Source organism: Pocillopora verrucosa, chromosome 14, assembly GCF_036669915.1.
Source record: "Pocillopora verrucosa isolate sample1 chromosome 14, ASM3666991v2, whole genome shotgun sequence".
Taxonomy (NCBI): domain Eukaryota; kingdom Metazoa; phylum Cnidaria; class Anthozoa; order Scleractinia; family Pocilloporidae; genus Pocillopora; species Pocillopora verrucosa.
Window position 1 is genome coordinate 2251029 of NC_089325.1, and position 25531 is coordinate 2276559.

Below are 25531 nucleotides of genomic sequence, written 5' to 3' on the forward strand. Positions count from 1 at the left end.
ACTCTTTGAGTATTCATCTGTCTACATATAAATGATTGATTTGTCTTTATTGATCCTGGCGCAAAGTAATATTTGTTGGGAAAGGAAACCTAATGTAAAGGGTTTTAATGCGAACGCCGTCGATTGTATTTAAGAAAACCATGACTTCATCGCTAGCTTCTGGTCTTAATGTGGCCGTTTATTCGTATTCCAGGTTCATTTTCTTAGTTAGTGAATAATCTTGTTAGAGCAGGTCAGAGCACGCTAACCACAGTCACGTGTCTGTAACATTATATCTTATCATAAAGATAAGTTCGTATTATGCAGTTCAGTATAATAAAGCAGTTATGTAAAGCACTCGTCTACTGCTTGCTCTTTATTATGGTTGTCCTTGCCCAAACGCACGGCACCTCATAATAACTGAGTGTAATAACTGCGAGCAGACACGTATCCTGACTTTAAAAAGTCGAGCAATTAGTTACATAAACGGTGTGTTCTGCAACAGAAGTTTGCCGCGGGAATGTCAAACATATTTACGAAATTGTCAAGAGTGGTACCATGCATCAAGCACAGGCTGAGTTACTTGAGAACAGGTCACATTAACTTACGTTACTGAAAACGGTAGCTACCCTAAGTACAGATTAATGAAGGATCGTAGTAAGTTAAAACTGGTCCTCCAACCCCCCCCCCCCCCACTCCCCTCTCAACCCCGCCAGAAAGAGGTTACGTCAGATCTTACATAAAATGATAGTGCATGGTCCGGGTATTAGATCGCACAAGGATACACGACTCCCTAATCATAAATCAGATTACTGACTCCAAAGTCATAGACTTTTTCCATATCGTTCGATAAAAAACGCCTGGGGAACCCTGGGGAAGTTTTTCGCAAGATGTAAGAGGAGAGAGGACCCTGGAAACGACGTTGGTTTGTACTTAGAACTAGAACTTAGTCTCTCTTCAACAAACAAACCTCCAAAACATGGCGGACTTTGGCGAGGGTCATACCTGTTTAGAATGTGGGAAAAGTTACAATAAGAAATGGAGGCTTGAGGAGCATAAGAGGTCCCATACAGGAGAGGTAGGTTTGTGTCCTGTGTCCTTCGAACAAAATCTGTAGATTTTATGCGCTTTAAACTCTGAATGGAAAGGGTAGTTCATCTGACACGTGCTGTTACTCTGTTCGTCCGGTACGTTTTGGTTCGTCACTAAGGCATTGAACGTGAGTTCGAGGAATTATTATATGTTGAGAACCGGGCCAAAAAAAATCTCCCTTTAAATATAACTCGCTTTTTTCCTTTAAATTTTATTTTAAATGATTTAAGCTTTAGTGTGTTATTCGATTATGCCGGAATCGTGCATTACAGACGACGTCATGCAATAGCCGCAAGCTTACATGTATTACACGATCTTACATGCTTGTTCACACCAAAGCTCCAACTCACTAAACTGTGGAAGATCCAGTACAGTGCTTTCTTCTCCAGAAATACAGAGTGAATTTTATTGGAAAGCAATCAAAGGCAAATTCTCATTACTCCAATTGGCCACTTTCTGAGAAGAATCTCATTTTATGGAGTACGTGTTCACGCAATCAATTCAGTTGAAAGGCTAAACCTAAGGACTGCCAGATTTTTATGAAGCTTGATGGATACTGGGCTTTCTTTTTTAGGCATTTTTTTTTTAAATTTAGCCTACTTTTAGCCTGAATGACCACTTGCTCATTAATCCATGTGTAATAAATGTGTAAAAAAGTGTAATAAACACGAGATAATGGTATCCAAACATGCTTTCTGCCTGCAGTGTTTGTCTAGAAATATGAGTATTGGTTATAATTGTAATTTTACCCTCAGAGACCTTTTAAGTGCGAGTTTGAAGGATGTGGCAAATCCTTTATCAGACCATACCATCTGAAGCGTCACTCACTGATCCACACAGGACAAGAAATTTTTAAGTATACAATTGTTTATTCATATACATGGCTTTTTATGGCCCTTAGGGAGAAAATTCCACATGTGAGGGAATTAACCCTTTAACTCCCAGAAGTGATTAACATGTAACTTCTCCCCATAACATCCCAATGTAATCCTGCTACAAGGTAATAAGAATACTCAAACTTATCTGGTAGTTGTTTTCTTGATCTAAAACCAAATTATTTTAACTAATTTCTTAGGAAATGTGCAGCAATTAGAGGGGAGAATTAAGGGTTAACTTTGTACACCCTAACATCAGTATGCATATTCTCCAAACTGTTCTCTATACTTTTCATAAGGCGCTGACAAGGAGAATTTGTTCACCAATCAAAAGCTAATGTTTCAATAGTGATCATTTCCTTTGTTCTCATGACCTTAATGTGTGATTCACAGGTGATACTGAAGGGAGAAATTAGATGTTAGTCACTCTTGAGGTTTAAAGGGTTAAGAACTGTGCAGTGGGGGACTCTATCAATTGCAGATGTGGACCCAAAGTTATGGATTTTTTTTCTAGACCTGATGTGCGCAGTCACTTGTATATGTTCTTTGCCCATTCCTTTTTTTATTTTTAATTTTTTTGAAAAATGTTCAAACCAGTTTCATTCTGATATTTTTCATCTTTGACTTTGATCACTATCTTAAAGACATAGAAGAAATGAAAGAAACTGCTTTGAATCTTAGACCATAAGATTTGATGTTAAATACAAAAGAAAGGTATTTTAAAACTTCATCTGCTCGTGTGCTCCTACCTTTCTTGAAGTCAGATACTGGCTCCAAAGATCCAAGTGTGTTACAAATGCATTCAATTAGTGATCATGGTTTAAACCATCCCTCTCCCAGCTATGGACATGTCAGTGTATGCCATCAGTACAACAAATAATGAATTTCTGTTTTAACTAATACAATTACAAATAATGTGTTCTTCTCTATAGATGTTCCTACCCAGGCTGTACACAAACCTTCTCTCTCAAGCATAATTTAAAGAGGCATGAGAAGAGATCACATAACAAACCATTTAAGGTAAAGATCTTATCAAATAACTTTGTAATTGTATAATTATGTACATGTATCTTTTGTGATCAAATTTTTTATCTTTTGCTCAAATTAAACTGTAAATTTTCATTTGTAATAAAAGAAGTCCAATCTATGTTTTTTTATTTTATTGATTATGTGAGAGGAAAAGACATATTGGTCTTAAACATGTGACATTTTTTTTAGAATTCAGTGGGTGCTTATCAATATGACCAGGTATTCGTCAGTTTGTGTCATTAAACTTGGATGAACTTTGAAGTGCCACTGTAATGGAATATTCTCATACTTTTTCTTGGGATTGTGACTTCATCAATAGAAAAATTCATCATGCCATGCATCAGTTTTAAGTCTGACTTTGTGAATGTTTCCTGTTTCAACTGTGCACCATCACTAGTTTACATTTTGCTCAAGGTGTAGATGTTGAGAAGAAAAGGATGTCAAAGACTTGCTACAAGTAGCTAGTTTTATCTAGGTTAAAAATGATGTGTTTCTAAGGTCCTCACGGGTTTTTTTCGTCTATTTTGTTAACACTATTTCACAGTGCCATTACGAGGGATGTGATGAGGCTTTCAAGAAAAGCACTCAGCTTAGGAGACATATTTGCATTCACACAAATGAAAAGCTGTATAAGTAAGTTGGACTGGATTTAGTTGAGTCCTCTTTCAGTACACTACACAAGGATAACTTCACCTATGTTATTTGAGTTGAAACAGGTTAAACATTATAATTGTATTTATTACGGTAATTACTTAAATAAGTGTGGCAGGGCTTATTTATTTTTTCTAGCCTTACATTCCACCCTTATTCTGCTAATGATACTCAAAAATGAGATGTACACTGTATCAAAGAAATGTTCTCTTTTTTATTTAACAGCATATTATCTATTTGTACGAAACAATTTTATAACTAACAGAGACGTCCTTTGATCCTCACCTTTCTTCTCTCCCAGCTCTTCCAATTGCATCACTAATAATGTCTTCACACAACTTCGATCTAAATAATGGCCCCTTTTTTGATCTGAGTCTATGGGGCCTAGCATGGGTTAATGCTCTCCGACATGTACATCTAAATCCTTACATTTACATTCCAAAGAATTTGCACATAGTTCCAATGAGGGAGGTGCATATTCAGGGATGGCTCTTTTTCAAGTACATAAGGTAGTCATATATGTTTGTATGTTTTTTTATCATCGCAGGTGTCAGGTGGAAGGCTGTGGCACTGGGTTTGATAGTCTATCGAAGCTTCAGAATCACATGAAGAAGCACAACAAAGGTAATACATGAGTGTTCTATGATAGATTTTAAACTATGTATGACTACGAAATATTAAGAATACAAGAAATTCTTTTGTAGATTTATTTCTGTTTTCTTCATTGAATTTTAACAAGATAGGCATCATCAGCCACTGGGTGTGATGTTTGGTTTTAAAATGTTTTAGGCACAAGTGGTGATTGTTTTGAAGCACAATAAACCTTAATTCAGATGATACCACCTGTATCATTGTCAATCTGGATGACAGCACCCTACAGGGTATATCACAACACTTTTAAATAAAGTGAACTGGGAAGAAAAAACTTATATCATGCTGCTGTCAATCATGTTGCATGGGAAATCTGTGCTTTGCACTTTATTGCAGACAGTTGAAAGGTTCTGTTACTGGGTTTTAAATGGAAGATTTTAGTCCGTTTTGCTTTGATGAGATTTGTGTGAGGCTACAGGAGTTTGAATGCAATGTAATGTGACAACTGTTAAAGAAATCAAACTAATTCTTAATATGCTAAAGAAACATAATAATAATTAACAACTATTCACCAGAGTGGAGGTGGCTAGTGGTGCCACTTGGGTGAATATCTTTTTTGGTATGTACTAAAACAGTGAGATAATGTACAGTAGCACAGAAAGATGATTGAAACTCATTTATTCCTACAAAGATCACAATATTTTGTGGTGCAAATCCTGTGCAAGTCTGAGTGTGTCTTAATGCTATCCACTGTTTAAACACGTAGTGATAAACTTTTAAACTTTTAAACTTTTAAATCATTCTGTTCTTTCTTAATCCAGGATACATTTGCAGTACACCAGGGTGCTCTGCAGCCTTTGACAAATTTTCAAAATTAGCAGTGCACATGAGAAGTCATGGTATGTATCTTACACTGAGAATGCTACATTTACTTGAAACCAAACTTTTGTTCTGCAAGAGATAATTATACATTTCCTCTATGTAAAAATTGTGATTTTATTTGTCAGGGGTTTCTTGCAACCATTGTGGCAAGACCTTTTCACAAGCTTGTGAGGTAAGTGTTTTATCCCTTATATGAGTTACTGTTAAATCCTGTCAGTATGGAATCAATTTGTATAGCAGACACATTGCAAATGAATTAATTTGTTTATTCAAAATGCTTTGATTCACTTGTTTGTACAAATAAAATGTCTATATTTTGAATTTGCCAGAAGAGGAACAAGTGTTCATTGTACCCCAGCCATTGACATGCCCTTCATATGGGGCTGGCATTCTTTGAACCTCTGTATTTCAGGCTAACAACACAAAGGAGCCTAATCTGCATGTGTAGGGGTTTCAATGACTTTTTTAATAAGTAACCAAGTGTGGTGCAATAGGCAGCTGCCAATGGTGCAGTAGGCAGCTGCCAATGGTGCATTAGGCAGCTGCCAATGGTGCAATAGGCAGCTACCAGTAGTGCAACAGGCAGCTGCAAATTGTGCAATAGGCAGCTGCCAATGATGCAATTGATGGCTGCAAATTGTGCAAAAGGCAGCTGCCAATGGTGCAATAGGCAGCTGCCAATGGTGCAATAGGCAGCTGCCAATGGTGCAATAGGCAGCTGCCATTGGTGCAATAGGCAGCTGTCAATGGTGCAATAGGCAGCTGTCAATGGTGCAATAGGCAGCTGTCAATGGTGCAATATGAGACTGTGGGGTAAGGCGAAACCCAACCTTAAGAGCCCACTCGCAGGCTAAACAGACTGTGGTGAGAGCACACTGTTTTGTTCACCTCAATGTCACCTGATTGTGTTTACAGCTCAGGAAGCATGCCGTCATACACAATACGAATCGGAAACTGTACGAATGCCCTAGAGAGGGATGCTCAAAAGTATATTTGAAGGTAGGTTACCTTAAAAAAAAGCTGCTGGAATCTGAAAAACACAACTTCTATTAAAGAGGACAGAAAGAAGCTGTTGTGTCAAATTACAATGGTTTATGTAAATTTTCAGCCCTCAAGACAATCGTAGGATTATTCATCTTGCTCAGAAAACAGTGATGGAGAGTTTCCCCGATAGCCGTCCGTCACTGAGCTAACGGAGCATGCTGTGCTATCCTGAGTATTGAAGGTCAACTGCTCGGCGTGTGTAGCATAAAACACTGTATTTCACTTTATGCCAGCTGCATTGAACTCGACATTTTGATTTGCTTATTTTTCAGGCATTTAACCTCAGAGTACACATCAAAGCCTTCCATGAGGGCCACCGGCCTTATCTGTGCACATGGGAAGGCTGTGCAAAAGGATTCGCCCATAAGGTACAGTGCTTTTTCTTTTTCATTTTTTTCCTTTTTTCATTAAATTTTTGTGAAATTATATTTCTGATATTTTGTGTTGCTTTTCACTGTATCTTGCTGTTTGTTTCCCCTTTGTGTATCTACAGAATTCTCTCAGAAAACATCTAGTGCTCCACGCAGAGAGAAGAATAAAGCCAACACCGTCTCCTCAAGACAGATCACCGTCTAAGGTACAACTGTGTCTGTTATTGAAAAAAATTCCATAGATTGACGAGTCTGATGTTTTTATGCAAAATCATTTTTTGTACAATTAGATGTAAAAAAAAAACACTTAAATTGTTACTATGAAACAGTTCAACACTACAAAAATACGAAAGGAAATAAAGAAATTTGAACGCCGCAAACAACCACACTGTAAAATTTAGTGTAAAACTGTGAAATTTTGGCGAATATTCTCTAAAAACTTTTTATTATTTTTTTTTAATGCTGCGTGCCGAGGTGTACTGTTTAACGTTAAATTTTAAAATATCGAAATTCAGTTGTTCACAAAAGCGTTCAAAATTACTTCTTAAATATCCTGTGTTCGTATATAGAGAAGAGTAGCACTCTTATGCTCATAATACCGGTTTGTCCCTTTTGTAGAAAAAAAAGAAGAGAAGAAAGCCACTATCACTCGCCAAAAAGCTCAGTGGGTATCGCTCCTCCTTTTCTGAAAGCTCCGACACCCAGTGCGCGGATACAGCGCCGAAAAAGAGAAAAACGTCATATACTCAATCCGGGAGGAATGAAACGGACAGCATCAAGCACACAGATCCAAATGTGAGGCAATATGTAAACATGCAACGAACTAATCTCAACACGAGTGGCTTAAACGGCATCACCGAGGCAGCGAAAATGGCGTCTACATCTCTTAACGTCGTTTCGAATAGCACGTTTGTGGCTCAATTAAGTGATGCTACTGTGAACCCTGAAACACGGGGTAGATTTGAAGGAGCTCAGGGTCAGGATATTGTAGCAGACGGTTCTTCGGTCTCTCTGACTTCATGTGATGATTTTGTAATATTGCCAAATGTGGTTGGTAAAAGACCCGAGGAACTGCAAGATGAAGTTACCTCAAGTCTTTCGACAAACAACGGTCTTGGACAAAATGCAGACTCTTTTGCAGGTGATGGTAGCATGTCTCCTTCCTCTGATGATGGAGGAGAATTCATGGATTTTGAACCAGCCGTTGGTGATAATTCTGTGGCTAATTCCCCTTTACCGTGCGAATCTGAACCTACAACTGACTTGGTGGAACCATTTAAGTTTGGAGAAGCTTCGAGTGACCAACAGTCATCCGCTGACCTAGTACGAAGGAACACTGAGGGTTCGCCTTTTAGAGGCGACGCGGAAATAATCTCGACCATGGTGACTACTGTATGTGTAAATGATTCATTAGGAGACAATGACTCGGGTTGTTCGAACTCGTCCAAAGTTTCCAGTCCAGTTGATCAAGTGAAATCAGTTGGAACAAACAGTACCCAAAACATTGGTGGGAAAGGGATCATGGAATCCAGTGACATCCGTTCTTCAATGACGGGTGATAAAAACAATTCTGACGCATTCTGCTCTGTATCAGATGAAATAGCTTCGGTTTCGCAGCCTGAACCACCTCTTGGGGGTGACAATAACGTAGACGAAAACGGTGTCAGCGACAAACTTGCCAACGTTACAAAAGTCGTAGACTTCCCGGTTATGGACGATGTGCTTCAAATTATCGAAGAAGAAGAAAACGAACATGACAGCGTTCGGTGTGGAAAAATTACTGACAGTAAGAGTGCTGATAAGGACGAGGTGGTGAGGATGGATAACCTAAGAGTCGATGATACTGGCTATAGAGCGGACATATGTATTGAAACACGGTTGATGAGTCCCACCAACCCGGGGGCGGAAGTCCCACACGGAAACGAGGGCGATGGAGAGTTACCGGAAGAGCAAGACATGGTAGATGATAATTTAAACGGTACTTCTCATCACGATAATATCGATAGCGATGAAGAGGACATCGTTCTTTCAGAACTGGTGAAACGGTTACGAGACTCTAGCGAGCATAAGACCCGAGCAACGAGTGACAGAGAACAGAAGGAACAAAGCTGTTCAACTAGTTCAAACCGTAACACGAGACGAGGAGATGAAACATGTGGTCTGGGACGTGAAACAAGTCAAAGTGAGGGTAAGACGACGGTTATTGAGAAAAATTCGCGGACGAAAAGTCCACAAATTGACTCAACCCGTGCCACTAACAGTGTGAACGACTCAAACTCCACCGCAGAAGTTGCTCCAGACAAAATTACCGTGGAAGTGATATCCGGGATACGTGAACGGTTTTGTAAGCCGAATTCAAAGCAGAAAAGTAAGAAAAATGTTGGTGTTCAACTAACCGAGAACAAGTCCGCCTTGCGCACCCAAGCAAAACCTCTAGCCCATCGGAAAGAAAAGTCTCCGAAAGGCGCCAGTCAAACTAATGGTAACAACTTGAAGGGTGACAATTCTGGCTCGGGGACAAGCAGGAATTCTGATATAATCGCGGGCAAGAAAGATGAATACGTCGGGGACGTTTCCAAAGCCAAGTTTCGAACTAAAGACAATATTTTTGCCTTTGATGTGCAAACGTTGGAATTATTGTGGAATTTTAAGGGGAAGTGACTGAAAACGCTTTTTAAGGCTGCCAGCAGTGAGTCACTAAGGCGGCTCACTGGGAGTTTCGAGTTCATTATCTTGCGGCAGCTCTGGCAGTTTGTAGGAAGACCCAAAACTTTATACACTAGTTTTGAGGAATTGACATTTTTCAGTCATCAGTCTTGATGTTTTGTCGACATATCTCAGTTCGTCTATCTAAATAGAGAACCCACCTGATAATTGCTTGTTTTTCCACCGGAAGTTCTGATAATTGTTATTGTTATTGAAACTTCTTGTAATTTTGGTTATCGATGGAGCTGTCTTCCCTGTTTTGATCCCTGAACACCGTCACTAACAACAGCAGTTAGAGAAAAGTTAGCAGATCTGTACGTTGAATGGTAGAACCTTAAAGCCTTTGTGTTATGGATAACTGCTACCGTTGTAAGGCAGTGAAAACTGTAAAAAATGGTCTGATTTTAAACCAAATCTGGGATTGCAATCAAACGTTTATTATTTCAATTGCTGTTTTCAAAAAGGATTAAAACTTTATCAGTAAATCAGGTGCAACACTATTTCTGTTTGACTAAATGCAGACGAGGTATAACCTAACTGGGTTTGCCTAAAATTTGTGAACAAAATAAGGTATTTATATTTATTTAAATGTATGATATTCGAAGTTCAAAAAAGAACAAAGGTATCAATAATTTGTGAAATAAAAAGCAGTCTATGACTGCATGTGCCTACTGTGGTATAGTTGTAGAGTATTGCAGTAAAAAAGCAAAGTGGTGTAAAATGCAGAGGGGTTAGAATGAACAACTCTTTTCAATGCCAAAATTGTGACAAAAGGACGACTCAGCTAGAACAGAGTTTGTGCAATGGTAAAGTGAAAGGTCGGAACAAGGCGGGAAATTAATCCTTTAATCCCTAAGATTGACAAGGTTCTGAGTTCTTACAATATCACCTCTGAATTTAAGTCACAAGAATAAAGAAAATGATGAGCAACTAACAAAGCACTTGATGATTTTACAAATTCTCCTTGTTAGAACCTAGGAAATGTATAGCGTACAGTATGGAGACTATGCATAATGATGTTAAGGTGTAAAGGGTTAATAGGGTAGGTACATGTATTTTATGTGCACCAGAGATTATGAACTGAGAAGTTTACAATCTCTTGACGCGCATCAAATGTATTTTTAGACAAAATTTTGCTGCATCGTAGGCCCTGCGTATCTAGCGCGATGTATATACCTTCTCCTCTCGAGTCTGAAGTTCAAAGGTTTTAGCCCTGGCCACTTTAACTTAATTTTGTCTTCCTTTTTCTCGTCTTTTCTTATTCTCTTTTTTTTTCCCTTTCAATTGAAATTCTTCTTCAAAGGATGTGTTAGACATGTGCAGAGTAAAATGCACATGTGAGAACGTTTGACGACGTAGCTTTCACATTGAAATCGATGAAACAAAAATGAATCTGTAGAAACCCGATCAGATTCGTTCAACTATGGCCAGAGTTGGAGCTGAACCAAATCAGAAGAGTGGTTACGAGTGTCTCACGATAGTCCGCTAATTTGGAAACCGTGAGGGGTTTGGCGAAGGTTCGCGGACTTGCACGACACCGTTACATAATGCTAACGGCCTTCCCGGAAGGAAGGCACAGCAGTCACAAAAACAAAAGCCAAAAAGGTAAGAACTAAATACCTCGTACTACTGCAAGACTGAAATAGAAATAATAATAAAACAATAGTGACCATGGTGATACTAATGATTGTCATGATAACTGGGCGATCGCCATTTGCATCAAGACAGATCAACCAATAAAGTAGTTTCTAGTTTCAAAAACATAACTCAAACGGTTTTGTGCTTTTATGAGGATGTGTTGAATAAGGTGTTTTGAGAATATGATAATGAGGTTTGGCTTTGTGACACTACCTTGATACCAGTGCTCTTTGCTCGTCAGCCCAGCTAACGGCATCAAACCAAGTGTGATTATTTTGAATAACACAGGGTTTAACAAACTTAAGGTAAATTTCAGAATTTGTAGGGAGAGGAACCCGAGGACTTAAGTTGTAGGTAGGTTAACCAGGGCTTTGATATTTTTTAGATTGTTATTTTGCGCATTCGGCGAAGAGGGAGCCATTCATTATTATCCATGCTCGGAAAGATCACCTAAATTTAAACTGAAATTTCACACAGTAGATTTCATTTTGTCGTGTTTGCAAGCAGCTTCTGTTACATGCACTCAGTTTGCATCCTCATCCTCTAAAAGCATTATTTACTGCACTTCGTGATTATGGTAATTATAAGAGTTGAACAATCGATTCTATATTCCCTTGATTGTGATCTTGTTTCACGCTCAGATTAGTGAACAGTCTAAAATGGCATTTGTGGAAATTTTGATCTTCGCTATGGTTTTAGCTGGAAGTACTACAACGATCGTGACTCTTTTTACACATTGTAATGGCGGCCACGATGGAGAGAAGCACAGAAAATTAACACCGGAAGGAGAGACGACTTCAAAAAACAGACATGTATGAAGTGGCAAGGCTTGTCAAGATTTGTACCGGACTTAACTGATCTTTATAATCGCATACTCACAAGGGAAGCTTGTTACAAATGGCGAAATTCATTGGGTTTTGTGGATTGCAGTAAAACCATTTTATGAATTTAATTTCCTCAGGATAAATTTACATACCGGCCTTGAGCTGTGGTTGCCGGTGAAACCAAGATTATTGTCCAAATATTAGTTGATAATTTCTTAATTAATATACATCATTCTATCATTTACCTTGTATTTAAGGCCGTATAAGAATACAGAAACGTTTTTTGCTCGTGGAGAATTGAGAGTGGTTAATGTATTTGCCCAAACGCCTTTTAAGGTACGTTTTGGTTAAGTTTCCAGGGAAACCAGTCTTGCCTTAAAGCATTTAGGCAAAATTTATTCAGGAGAAGCCAGAATGATGGGCGCACATTCAACTCGCGTCACAAAAGCAGAGATATAGTTTTACGGTTATCTTTAATGAAAGACTTTATCTCGGAGTTTCTCTCACAAGAAAGTTTGTACCAAAAAGAAGAATAGAAGTGAGTATTTGGGGGAAAATTTAGTTGATTGAACAACAGTAAGTCATGCAGTTATACTCGCGTTCGTCAGCAGGAAATGAAATGGAACATTTCATCTAACACAAAGAGGGAATAGTCCAGACCATTCTAAGCGATTTATTACACAATTTTAACCAATCACTGTTTATTGAACACATTGAAGACTTTACCCGTCAGTAGGTCAAAAAAGCAAACGATTTTGATGGGGAGAGATTAATCATTTCTTAAGTGAATATTCAAATCCTAATTTACATATGTAACAAACAGGGGTCCTTTTGACAAACTCTTTGAATCTATTTACATGCCTTAACTTTAGTGTTTCTTATCAAAGGGGAAATTGAAATTCGCATCTGTTGCTTAATTTTTGATGCGGAATCGCTTTATGAAATCCGCCGCATACTGACTCCAGTAGCTCGAATCCTGCGTTACATGTGTCTTGTGTTATCGAAACACTGACCGATGAGGGGCGATGTGTTATTGTGCTTTGTTTTTTTAGATAGACTTTGGTGGCATAATTGATGAGTTTTTCGTCTTTGTCTGAACTAAATTTAGCTCATATCAGTGGAAATAATTACAAAGTTTAATGTAACTTTTCAAGGTAGCAAACACTCCAAATCAAAGTTATTGATAAAGGAACTTATGAAGTATATTGGCAAGGACACCTTAGAACTGAACGATCGGCGGTAAATCCACTTTATCCACACTTCATGCAAGTGTATTATGCGTGTGGCTTTGTGATGTGATCAGTTGTGTGTGACGTTCATGCACGGTTGTCAGTTTTTTGTCAGCTTTTATTTCTGGCGATGATGCAATGTTAAAAAAAAATGGGGGAAGGGGGAGTGTTTTGGAATTTAGAGTTTCCCGATACAAATACCCCTCTCTGAATATCCGACTATACGGCTATAACTGTTCTAGAAAACCACATGGAAATTTCCTTCTCGTTTTCAACCAGCCTTTGTTGTTTTTTTCAATGTCCTAATTAATTCAAATTTTATCCATTCGACAACGCCAATATGATTGCTAAGTTACGTCAAGATGAGGAAAACACTACTAATCATAAAAAAAAATTTTTAACACCTTCGGAGGTTCTTAATAAGATTCCCCACACCTTGTTTGTTCGATCTGTTGGCTCTGCGCGGCCGGTTCCACTGTCTCATCGTTTCCTTACTGAACGGCTGAGAGAGGCTCAAATTTTTTTCAACCAGAAACGATCGTATGAATTTCGATCTTGCAAAGGGTCTTTACACCTCTGCATCACCAACATACGTTCATTCTGCTCCTCCATTCGTTATGTCATATGCCATTAACATTAAGTATGAAGGCCTTATAAACTTACTGTTTTTTTTCTCAATACGTTTTGTCTACTAGTCCACTGCTACAGTCATGCTGGTGGTTGAATCAATTCTGATTGGTGTCTGTACAATGATTGGTGCGCTAGCTGCAGTACTGGCCGTCTCCCATTGGAAATGTAGAAAATCTAATAACAAGGAGGGAACCCGAAAGAAAGAGTGATATAAGAAAATTTTTGGTACCCGTATAGGAACATTATTTGAGAAGCTTCTGTAATTATATCTATCTTAATTTTTTATTCCACCATGCAGACTACTGGACAAATAACAAGCGATTTCATCCGCGTTTCATTTAAGACCACCGGTTACTTGGAGGGTGAAACACCTTGGAGTTAAACATGCCAGAATTTGATCAGCCTTAAAGTTTTCTCTAACCACAAGCGTCACATGGAAACACATGAGCTAATTTGTTTGGGGCGATATGAAAGAACAAATTTACCTTGCTGATATTGTACATAGCTTGCTATCCATCATAGACCAATAACTGTAAAACTACGAAATCATTTAATCAAGTAAAGTTTGCCTTATGTCAGATTAGAAATTAATTGATGTCTTTGATTGGGATAGATCTGTAAATCTGGAACCATTTTGGTTTCCTAAACAGAGAGGAAGATCTGCCGGCGACCATTGGTTAAATAATATATTTATTTCACCATTTCTTAAACTTTCAAGAGGCAAATACCACAAATGGCAAACGATATTATATTGTTATGCTTCCTCTGACTCTCTATACTCTGGTTGGTTTCTTTATTTACCATTAACATCTTCACAACCTTACAGTTTGTAGGACTAGCTCCCACAAAGGTGATAATAATAAGGCTCTCGATCCTTGACCATCGTCCATCGTGCATCTTCACACTTAACTATAACGAATCACGTTTAGTTACAAAAAGTGGGCCTTGCAAACTTGGCATTTCCTTCGAGATGTTGACTCTTTACGAAGTGATTTTTCTATACCAATTACCATGGAACAAAACAAAAACAAGACTGACTATTAAAATAAAAATTTAGGGACCCTACGGATGAAATAAGAACTACATTTAACAGGAGATCTGCAGAGAAAATAACCTTTACAGACTGTTACATAAAAATATCTAAGATAGGCATAAAAACCAGAGAAGAAAGGGTTTATCTAAGGTAACGCCTTTCTTATACATTGCCGAGCTATATGCTCTTCAAACAAGTTACCTGATTATAAATTCATTGCGGATAATAAATGCTTGGAGTTGTCTACACGCACAGTCCCTTTGAAGGAAGAGGCGTCAAACGTGCTAAAATTGAAAAGAACAGAGTTATTTCCTGATCGTGAATTTGACACGGTACGGTATTGTTTGTGTAGGTAATCAAATGATTTCGAGTGAATTTGGAATAAATAAGCAAGAGAAAATTTTTTCAAAGACTAACAAAATTGCACTACGGGCTCGTGCAATTCGTGGTCTTTGAAAAAAAATTTACAAGTGCCTCCAAATTGCACGAGAAAATCATGTGATTACGTATTAATAATATACATCAAAAAAATATGAGATAGCTCATCATAATTATGCAGAAGCAAAGAGCGCGCATCAAGTGGAAAAACAATTTACTCAAACCCTGCAAGTGACATTGTGCGTTCGGTCAAAACAACCGCGTACGATCAAAATAATAATATGCGATGATACTTTCACACATTTAAGGCGCAATAAAGTTCAAAGTCCGGCTAAACAGTTCAAGGAATTGTTCACTGAGGTTTGTTACTTCTTTGCACTGAATTTACCCTCTTCTGCTTTGAATTACGTGAAAACTGTATTTATCTTAACCAATCAGAACTGAGTAATTTTTTCATGTATCTTATTAGGACGATAAATGACTACTATAAACGCAGGAGGTATTAAGAATGATGGAAACTTACTCATAAACATGTAAAAAGTCTCTGCATGATCCCTGCGGGCGCCGAAAGGTTTGAGTCTGTTATGATAATTAGACAGATGGTTAATTTGAACGAGGTCGTCGAGTAGTTCCCTTGGAACACAAAGTTTTGAGGTTCGCTTCCTCGCTATTAATTTTTCGGTTTCATACTCGTGACAAAACGAACCACGATTGAACCTCGCCAATTGTGCTCCTTCGCTTTCAGGATGATAATGTATGAGCATGCACCATTCAAATTCATTTAAATTTGGGATTTTGCGCCTCTGATCTCAGATCGCCGGGAACTGAAACACCCAACTATGTGTTGATTTCCTCCCCTGTTCTCCTATGATGCGAGGTATCACAGTTCCGTCCGAGAATCACAGAACTGAAAATAGAGCAAAATAACTGATAAGCTTCATTAGCACTCAAAACTGATCAAGAAAACATGTAATAGGCCTACTTAAGAAGTTATTATTTTACCCGTATTTCTCTGCATCTAAAGTTTTCGCCCTTTGATAAGTTATCAAGATGAACGAATCGATCCGAGTCACTCAGCTGACACCTGAATCTGTTTTTGCTGTTCTTTTCTGCTTCAAAGTTATAGAACTTACATCGCGGTTCCTCCAAACACTCAAACTGACAAGATATTTCTGAATCTACTTCTCTTTTGGTAATCAAGCTTGTAATTAGCCTTAATTTCTGCTGTATCCTTAACATATAGTTAACAGCTTCCAGACTGAGCTCTGATTTACGACTAATCCCATAAACAAACTTACCTTAAGGATTAAGCATAGCAGATTCATGCTCTGTTCGTTAACAGTGAGACGGTTTAAATAAAATATTGCCTTGTTTTAAGTGAGTTTATGGTTAGGTTTGCATGATTTCCAAATTCATAAGGTAACAGGTGAACTGAAATCATGATAACTTATTCATTATGACGGTGCTATCATCTCATTCTCTTTCCGCAGTTCTTAAATGAAAAACCATCCGCACTGTTGATGATGCAACAACTAGGTTTTGGTGATACGTTTTATTTAAACATGTTTCTCATAGTTAAACAGCGCGCGGGGCTGTAAGGGTTATATGATAGTGTGTGCCAAGTTTGTCGAGGGCTTGGTTAGAAAGCCAGTGACTTTTTGAGATATCTACTGAAGACGTCCATACTGGAACCCGAAAAAATCTGACATAAACCTTGAGCAGATAATCAAAGTATTTCGTAATATAATCGTTAATAGGAAAGTCTGGTCTTACCAAGCCAAATGTAGGATACAGGCGCATTTTTGTTCTACCCTACATGCACAATGTTGAGATCAGGAATGTGAACCACAGACTAACTCCTTTAATTAGCTGTGTATCGGCTAAGGAAGGGAAGCTAGCGCTAAGGCCATCATCAGGATGACGTTTGTGAGAAGCACCGGTTAAGTAAACTACCCTGTGTAATCATTCCTGCGATTGTATAAAGGAGGTAAGTTTCTAAAGAAACTGTGGTGCTGCGTCGGTGGGAGAGTAAAACAGGGTAATTTAGTGTTAACAACTGAGCTGATAACGTAAATTGGCCACCGTAAAGAGTTTAAAGACTGACGTTTCGAGCTTTAGCCCTTCGTTAGAGCGATCATTCGTTTAAGTATCCTGTCGAATATTAAACTCCGCCGAACTGCAAAACAGTTTTCTGCCTGTTGATGATGGAGCGAGCTGGAGCTGGAATAATCATCAACTAAATGCATCACTAAATATAACAATTTAAAGGTAGCTATACTACTCTCAGTCTTTGGGTTCAAAATTAGGGAGCTCCACTCTGACTGCTTGAGAAATGTTTGAAAGTCAGCGGATGTAATGCTTACATCATTTTTATCCTACCTTTTCTCATAATTCTATGTGTTGTTTCTTTGGAGTATGACTCAGGTAATATTTATCTCCACATAGAGTAGTAAAATACCATTTTACGAGACCTGTTTTACAGACATCATTTTTTTGCCTCGCTCTTCTCTCGCGCTTTTTCCCGCTTGTTACAAAACGTCCTCTCATCGCATCCCTTCCCTCTCCCTCTCATTTCATAAAAAAATTAGGCCTTTCATGCTGGTTTCATTTACTAGTAACTCCGATGGAATCATCTTTACGTACAATAATATCACATAGGGAAGTCATAAGATCAACTGATTGCTACAGTTTTCTTTAAGAGACAGTTGGTATTCTCTTGTTTTCTTATAATAATCTTAGTTGACATGTCTTTTCTAAAGATTATCTAACAATTTTAGATTTTTTCTACAATATTCACCTATAGGGTCCTATGATAATCTTAATTGACATGTTTTGCTAAAGATTACCTGCGAGGATCTTCTAATTTCATCAATTTTAGATTTATTCTACAATGTTCACCTATACGGCAACTTTCATTTCAGAGCGAGGATAGAGTATTCTTTTGTAAAGACTACTTTGGAAGGAATCTACAAATTCCACAGTCAATTTCTCCACCGAGGCGCGTACCACAGCAAATCCTCCTAATCTTAAGTACTCAGCCCAGAAAAACAGCGAGCTTCCTTGTGGTACTTTGTCTTTGTTCGGGGTGCTTTTCCACAAAAAGTCGCCAGCTCCAATGACGAAATATTCAACGGAGGAATTCTGTTCTTTCAGATGCTGGAGGTTGCCATTGCGTCATAGATTTTGAAAAGAATAAACAGAAGGAAAGAGAAGTAATTCAAATGGTTAGCGAAAGGGATATAGGTGGTAATTACCTACATCTGACACTTGTTATTATTGTTACCAACCTAACATATAAGTATGTCTGACTAATTTAGTATTATCAACTGAGTCGATAACGTAAAATGGCCATCGTAAAGAGTTTAAAAGCTGATGCCGGTTTCGGGCGTTAGCCCTTCATCAGAGCTAATGACAAAGGGCTGACGCTCGAAACGTCAGGTTTAAAACTGTTTACGATTGCCAATTTACGTTATCAACTCGGTTTATAATACTTAATTACCCTATTTTTTTTTTGATGAAGGGCTAACGCTCGAAAGGTCAGCTTTTAAGCTCTGTACGGCGGCCAATTTACGTTATCAGCTCAGTTGATAATACTTTATTATCCTGTTATACTCTCCCACCTAAGCAGCAACGCAGTTTCTTTGGAAACTTATCCCCTTTATCTATAATCAAGTATGGACTACTATGAACTTTAGGGAGCAAAGAGAAGTTTAATGCTAACTGTCGGGTTCATGTTAGTGAGACTGCAGCTCATCGCGTACGGGTATTTACCTTTGCCCGAATACCTTTCTGGGTAATCGGGACTGGCGAAACTTATAGGTAAAATTAAGTTTTTTTCTTATTCATCTGTTGTATAAGACTATGGGACTTTCGAACTGGCTCCCGAAGGATTTTTATACTGGACACTTTAGTCAAGGGACAGCCCGACTTACCACCTGCGCCCAGAGAAAGAGTCCCTTCTTTCGTATCGCCTCACAAACTAGGTATTCACACATTCCCTTAAGAAGCCAATTCCCTTAACGAACGTGCTCACTACTTCTCAGTTGTATCCACCTATAAGAGCTTTACTTGAATCGATCGTTTCGTTAGTGCTGGTGATATTCACACAAGAGAATATTTTGTAAATAGAGAAATCGAGATCCCTTTCTTTTTGTCCACGAGAATGACAGGGAAGCACCCACGACAATCAAAAGGAGTAATACATTCAAATTTTGAGGTAATGTTGGTGATGATCATTATGATGATGATGGTGATGACAATGAGTGGTCATGATAACAATAATGATGATGACGACAGGGGTGCGAATGAGACGTCGAAGCGGAAGGAAGAAGAGAGAGTGAGTGAATGGGCGAGGGAATCACGAGGATGGCGAGGACGATGATGTTAGATGCTCATAAGGCCTGTCTACGAGGCGCATAATTGCCGCAGCGTGACTCGGTTTCTGCATCATGAAGCGATTTGGCCTGAATACTGATATTCTCCAAGGATGACGTATTGGTTTACCCCTGGCACACCTCACCTAAACCATTTTAGAGAAGTACCGTGCGAGCTTTGTCCTTCGTAGGGTATTGTAACAGCATTGCTTAATATGCAGAGCTAACACGATGAACCTGAAGGAGTTCAACACGGATTGACTTCTGCATTAGGCACAAGGCTAAAGCGTTTCCCAATTAAACTTAAAATGGATATAGCAAAACCTAATCATCTACTTTATGGGATAAAAAGTCATTAATTGTCTTTCTGAATAGAGTTATTCCTACAAAATTACAATGCATCTGCAACACGTGCAATGGAAAGGTAAGAGAAATTGTTTTGGACCAACAGACCCAGTGACTCAGAATACTGATAAGCATTGGAAAAAGGCAGAGAAAGGAGTACCTCTAACAGAGTAGTCAGCTTTGCAGGTTAGACATAGGTAAAGTAAACGACGATGCAATTATTTCCGTTCCTTGGTTTACCCCTGAGTAGTTTGTTAAAAAGATTAAGGTACTAAAAAGTTGCTAAGCTCGTTACCATGTCTCTCTTCATTCCGCCCAACGGAGTGCGTATAGAAGAGAAGGCTTGGTATTAAAATTGGGAAATTTTATACTGATCAAAAGATTTTTCATTTCTAAAATTGAAAAGTCAAAAGGGTGCAGACGGGAATACTTCGAAAAGATTAAGATGAAATGTAAATAGTTAAACTAGAAAACCTCATTCAGTCGTAGATTTCCACGACAACACACACAAAAAAACTATTTAACTCATAAAACCAAACAGATAAGGTACTGCGACGCTTTGATTTAAACAAACATTGCGAGACACAAAATAATTTGCGTGAAACGAACTGACAGGACAAAGGGTACAGAGCGGAGCGTAATAACTAAGCTCCTGAATGACGAGGGTTGAGCTGAGCTTTATAGACAGAGGATCCATGGGAATCCAACATCTCTAGTGTAGTGCTATCCACCGCCATGTGCACCACAGCAAATCCTCCTGCCTTGCTGGAGTCAGCCCAGAAAAACAACGAACTATCTTTGGGAACTTTGTTGCTGTGGCTGGTATTGTTGTCTATTTTTGCGCCAGCTCCAATTACAAAATAATTGACCGAGGAGTCCGCTTCTTTCAAGTGCTAAAGGCAATCGATAGAATTAAAGGTAAATCCATGGATATGAAAGAAACATAGAAAAATAATGAAGTTTATCACATGATGGCAGCATTTCTTCGGCTTGCGTTCTGATGTTGAAACTGAAAACGACTACAGAGCCAATTATGATGGTGATGATAATGATGATGATGATGATGGAGGAGATGGCTTTCAAAATGGTAAAAGTGATGGCGATGTCATTTTTAATGTTGAGAACAAAGAGGGCTGGGAGAGATGACAACATTAAGGAGAGAGGAGATATTATGGAGGAGAAACAAGGGCCGACTTCGTAAATTTTATTAGTTTACCATCGCAAAAACGCAGACAGGTGTAAGAATAATATAGGAAAGTTCGTTAAAACCTTAGTCGTGGTCAGTGATTCACATGCCTTATTTAGTGTTCTCCCGTCATCTCAAGTGTGTTCTGATTACAGCAAGCAAAGTAGTGTGGAATATAGGGAATAACTCAAGAGTGAATTGGTTAACCTAAGCAGAACTACTCGAGAGACCATCACAAAAGTTTATATTCAATTTTTAAAGAAATATGCCAGTTACCTGTAGGTTATGATCATGTCCACTAATATAAGCAGTCACGTGATATTTCTCCAACAAAGGTCTTAGTCGATCAACTAAACATTGGGTTGGTCCGTGCTCAGCTATAGACCAGACTGGAAAATGGCCTCCAACGATCAGATAATGTGCTGTGGACGAACGAAGGGTAGATTCCAACCAATCCCATTGTGCCTCGGCAACTTCAATAGATTCGGGCCCTGAAAGTTATGGGCGAGAGAAATATTGAAAACGCAAAAGAAAGAAAATTTTCTTGAATACAACATTAGAAGCATAAATTGGTTGATCTGTTGTCAGGGCCAATCAGTCAGACATATTATCATTGAAATGATAATGATCTGGAATAGCTTAACAATTTTATCCTTAATACCCCTCTCCAAGTCAATTGTTGTAGTTTGCTATTTGCGATTGTACAACATGGAATGGGGGAGCCGAGCGCAAGTCCATTTCTAAGAGTGGATTCGTGTTTTTGTTTGTTGGTTTATTCTGTTTTCCTTGGTTACTCAAGCTGTTTGCCATTTTAGCGGAGATGTGTCGATGAGGACCCGCTGAGACACAGGTTAAGTCAAGAAAGCAACACCAGGAGATCGGGAGAATTGTGATTTACGCAGGCCCTATAACCCTCCAAACCACTAAGTGTAACCCCGATCTAACTTGTCCTTGCAAAATAACTGCTAAACCAAAACAAACATCAAGGTCATGGAAATAAAAAAAAATGATCGCCAACGTAGGAAGCTCTTGATTGTAAAACAGATTCTCCTTTTCGACACCATAGGAAATGCCCAGAGAGAAGCGCAGAGATTAACTCCTCCTGCCAGTAATTAGAGTAAAAATTTCGGAAATGGCACCTACAGTATTTTACCGGTGGGACTGAATTAAGGTCGCCCACTTTATGAGAGGCTAAGTGTGTGGACCTAATTCCACAATGTGGCTCGGACTTTTGCAATCAAAGTATTTTTAATCTTGTAGTTGATTTTTTGGGAAAAAAGAAAGAAAGAATACTATCATAAAGAGGTCATGATACCTTCAGGTTGAGTATGGGTGTGATCATGTCCAGTATTACCGCAGAGTAGAACCGTGTCTATAAGAACCAACTGCAATTCCAAATCAGAGCCTTAAAAAAATGAAAACAAAAAAATTAATGACCAAACCAAAAGGGAAAAGAAAGATCATCCATCCATCCAGTTATCTATTCATTCTTCCCTCCGTCCCATCTTTTAGGCACGCCTCCATTTTTTTCTGTGGATCCTTTGTTTCCTCACTCCCTCGGTTCACTCGGTTCACTCGGATCCCTCGGTTCACTCGGATCCCTCGTTCCCTCGTTCCCTCGTTCTCTCGTTCCTCGATCCCTCGTTCTCTTGTTCTCTTCTTCCCTCGTTCCCTCGTTCCCTCGTTCCCTCTTTCCCTCTTTCTCTCGTTTCCTCGTTTTCTTGCTTCCTCGTTGCCTCATTCATTTGCTTCATCCCTCAACTCTCAGTTTGACTCTCAGTCCTCGTAAGTTTACTTCCCCGCTGTTAATTCAACACCTCTCCCCTTAGTCCACCTTCTGCATGATTCCTAAACCCCACCCTCCGACTCAGTAACGAACCACTGACTTACCAGGAATCTTCCAGGATTTAGTGTAATAAAAGTCTGGAAAATTCCAGCGTTCGGACCTTGAACTGTAGGCAATCTGAGCAGATGCGTTGCCATAGTGATCGTGATTTCCGGCGCAAAAGAACCACGGGGTCATCAGTGATTCGGCAGTGAACACGTCCTCAAATGTTTCTTTAAATCTTTTATCATCCACGTTTTTCACCCCCGTAATATAAAAATTATCACCTGAAAAATAAAATAAAATAAAAAAAAAATAATGAGGTGGTAAAGGGAACAGAGGGTATTAAACTAAGGAATTGAGGTCGGAAGACTTTGGTGGCCTATTAATTATTTTCTATGGTTTCCCTTCTTCCTTATACCCTGTTGGCGATGACCAATTCCTCCCCCCCCCGCCAAGTTCACTCTCAAAACCATGTGATAGCTAAAATCCTTCGACCCTACTTTCGAATCCAACCCCCTCAAGCGATGAATAACTCCATTCTCGCAACTGTTTAGAGGAAATACTTTCCTGACAAAAACAATAACAACTGAAATGGCCTTTCCTTTCCTTTATATTTTGGATATAGCCTGTGCATTGACACGAGAGCAAAAAAAAAATTCGTAAAAACGTAGAAATTGAAGTTGATCAGGGCACAATTAACTTGTCATTGTGACCCTAAGGTTCAAGAAAAAATATCTGAATTTTACTCTGATGTCATTTTTTCATTGTTGTCCGAGGTCTCTTTATAAACGACTTTGATATAAATTAAAATAAAATTTCGATTTCAAATTGGTTTCAGTACGCAGAATGGAAATTCTATAGATGTGTTATTGTTCATCGTGGTTTTATAGATAAATGAGCGTTTGTCTCACGATGTAAGATTCAGGCTAATCAATCGTGTATTGATTGCGACGTTTCTACTACTATGCTGCTAGACTTTGTCAGGCGACGAGCTCGAAAATTTTCGTGTCGCCGTTTCTAGCACATTGGTTTGATGTTATTAGAGAGTTACTCAAAAGGTTACCTATGTGACTGAGCATACAATACGAACGCACACAGTGATCTCTATTCATTTTAGATGATGGCGCTAAGACGTAATTTTGCTTGATGAGAATAGCGGTTGAGGTTACGTGGTTCGAACTAAAAGAAAATACAACAGAAACTAAACTAAGTAGAATGCGTTGCGAAACGTAAGGTTAACCTAACTAAAAATGAAGCGATTGCACGGAAAACTGAATACGAGAACTACACCAATAATGCATACAAAAGGTAAACAACGTAAATGTAAAAGAAATATAGACTGACTTTGGTCTAGCTCCTAACGGTAACAAATAGCTAGTAGCGATTATCTGGCAACGACGATTTAGCAGCGATGATTTAGTAGCGATGATTGAAATAGAATCTTTATACGTGTACTTAAATGGGAATTGATCGGAGATAAACAAACTTGTTGGGTAATAATCATTAACTAACAAAAGACTTATTGATTAAAAACGAATCAGAACAAAAACGATAATAAAGTGTGTATTAACTAAGCGTTTCGAAACTAATAACTGGTGCATTTTCATCCTCATTATTCAAAAGTTTCTCTCCTCAGTTGGGGCGCTGAGAGTGGATGTAAATTCACTATTTTGCTGGATCTTCGCAAAACATTTTCTTTAGACAAGCAAAATCTTGCTTTTGAAGAGATAAAATGTATCAATCATCAGCTTTTGTGGGGCTTCACACTCATGGAATCCCATTATAACTCTTAAGAAAAAAGAATTTGAAAAAGCCTAGGTAGTGGAAAGGAGATATTTGAGTTTTAAAATCAAATGTCGTTTTCAAAGAATTCTCTATCGCGCAGAGGACAAATTTCTAAACTTTATTTTTCATTCCGAGTTAATCGGTCTGCTGTGATATTGCTGTCAGTTAATATCAAATTATTATTTGACCTACATTGCGTAATAGAGTCTGACATGATATCTCGTTTCGAATCAAGTTTAATTTAAAATAAGCAAGCGTAATCACAGCCTGTTGAAGACGATCATTTAGCAAATAGCTTTGCGATAGTATAGACAGAATAACGCAAAATGAAGCGAGACTCAATGCAGCTCTACGAGTTCTATTGCGAACTCGCCGCCGTTTAATAACCTTCTGAGCGCCCGGAACAAGCGACGAGCTAGTGAAAATATCATAGGCATAATCGTAATATCTTTCACCTAAACCTTAAAGACTTAAGTTTACAACACCCTTCAAAATTGATCTGGAAAGCAATGAATTTTTTTCTTACCAAGAGCGACGGTAAACTGTGTTCCCAGTTCCTGTGCGACTTTTCCCATAGCAATGCTAACGGCTGTCTCGTAAGGAGTAGTATACGGGAACAAAGGCATGCCGCCCCAATCACCCACCACCAGAAATCTCAGTTCATCGCAGCGAACGTAAGCTACGCTAGTAAGGAAGATCGCCAAGAGAATATGCTTGATCGCCATCATGTTTTCGTGCGTTATCAATGAGATTATACCCGGGATTATGGTAAAGTAAACCAGCTCTACCAGCTGACCCTCACGTGATAGTGATGGCATGATGTTAAACTTCCGGTGTCAAAGTACTTGTTCCGGCCTACCACCTCTGATAATGGGTAGCCTGCAGTGCAGGGGTCTTATTAGTGCGGGCTAATGTTATAAGCTCGCGATCGTATATCAGACCGGCCATGTTTGATTTGGAGTTAAAGTGGACGGCGGGGGTAGGGGGCAGGGGAAGGGCGAAAATACGCCCGCCCGAAGTAGCTTTCGTGTAGCCGTACCCTTCCCCCTAGGGTGAAACGGA

General features: G+C 38.8%; 2 protein-coding genes across 4 annotated transcripts; one reads left to right on the top strand and one right to left on the bottom strand.

Moving 5' to 3' along the window:
- The first annotated feature begins 955 nt into the window (after positions 1 to 955).
- LOC131784398 (uncharacterized) lies at positions 956 to 9897 on the top strand. 2 transcript variants are annotated; one of them, XM_059101209.2, is made up of 11 exons: positions 956 to 1057; positions 1827 to 1927; positions 2879 to 2966; positions 3520 to 3608; positions 4174 to 4250; positions 5039 to 5116; positions 5225 to 5271; positions 6015 to 6098; positions 6416 to 6511; positions 6637 to 6720; positions 7133 to 9897. In XM_059101209.2, the coding sequence occupies exons 1-11, from the start codon at positions 959 to 961 to the stop codon at positions 9173 to 9175; spliced, it is 2886 nt and encodes a 961-aa protein (XP_058957192.2). In that variant the 5' UTR covers positions 956 to 958; the 3' UTR covers positions 9176 to 9897. The 2 variants fall into 2 exon arrangements, with proteins under 2 accessions (XP_058957192.2, XP_058957193.2); XM_059101210.2 differs by lacking the exons at positions 956 to 1057; positions 1827 to 1927 and adding an exon at positions 2602 to 2660.
- Positions 9898 to 17543: 7646 nt separating this feature from the next.
- Positions 17544 to 25241, bottom strand: LOC131784400 (tartrate-resistant acid phosphatase type 5-like). Of its 2 annotated transcripts, none has more exons than XM_059101211.2 (5): positions 24996 to 25241; positions 22747 to 22968; positions 22172 to 22261; positions 21133 to 21347; positions 17544 to 18108 (listed from the first exon to the last, which is right to left on the bottom strand). In XM_059101211.2, the coding sequence occupies exons 1-5, from the start codon at positions 25195 to 25197 to the stop codon at positions 17851 to 17853; spliced, it is 987 nt and encodes a 328-aa protein (XP_058957194.1). In that variant the 5' UTR covers positions 25198 to 25241; the 3' UTR covers positions 17544 to 17850. The 2 variants fall into 2 exon arrangements, with proteins under 2 accessions (XP_058957194.1, XP_058957195.1); XM_059101212.2 differs by lacking the exon at positions 17544 to 18108 and adding an exon at positions 18115 to 20563.
- Between the last annotated feature and the right edge of the window lie 290 nt (positions 25242 to 25531).

Excerpts from the sequence above, each read along its gene's own strand:
- LOC131784398 (XM_059101209.2), top strand. The coding sequence starts at position 959 with ATGGCGGACTTTGGCGAGGGTCATACCTGTTTAGAATGTGGGAAAAGT. Across the intron at positions 4,251-5,038 it reads CATGAAGAAGCACAACAAAG|GATACATTTGCAGTACACCA; the intron begins GTAATACATGAG and ends TTCTTAATCCAG. Across the intron at positions 6,721-7,132 it reads AAGACAGATCACCGTCTAAG|AAAAAAAAGAAGAGAAGAAA; the intron begins GTACAACTGTGT and ends TCCCTTTTGTAG.
- LOC131784400 (XM_059101211.2), bottom strand. The coding sequence starts at position 25,197 with ATGATGGCGATCAAGCATATTCTCTTGGCGATCTTCCTTACTAGCGTA. Across the intron at positions 22,969-24,995 it reads ACAGTTTACCGTCGCTCTTG|GTGATAATTTTTATATTACG; the intron begins GTAAGAAAAAAA and ends TTTATTTTTCAG. Across the intron at positions 18,109-21,132 it reads GACATGATCATAACCTACAG|CATCTGAAAGAACAGAATTC; the intron begins GTAACTGGCATA and ends GGCAACCTCCAG.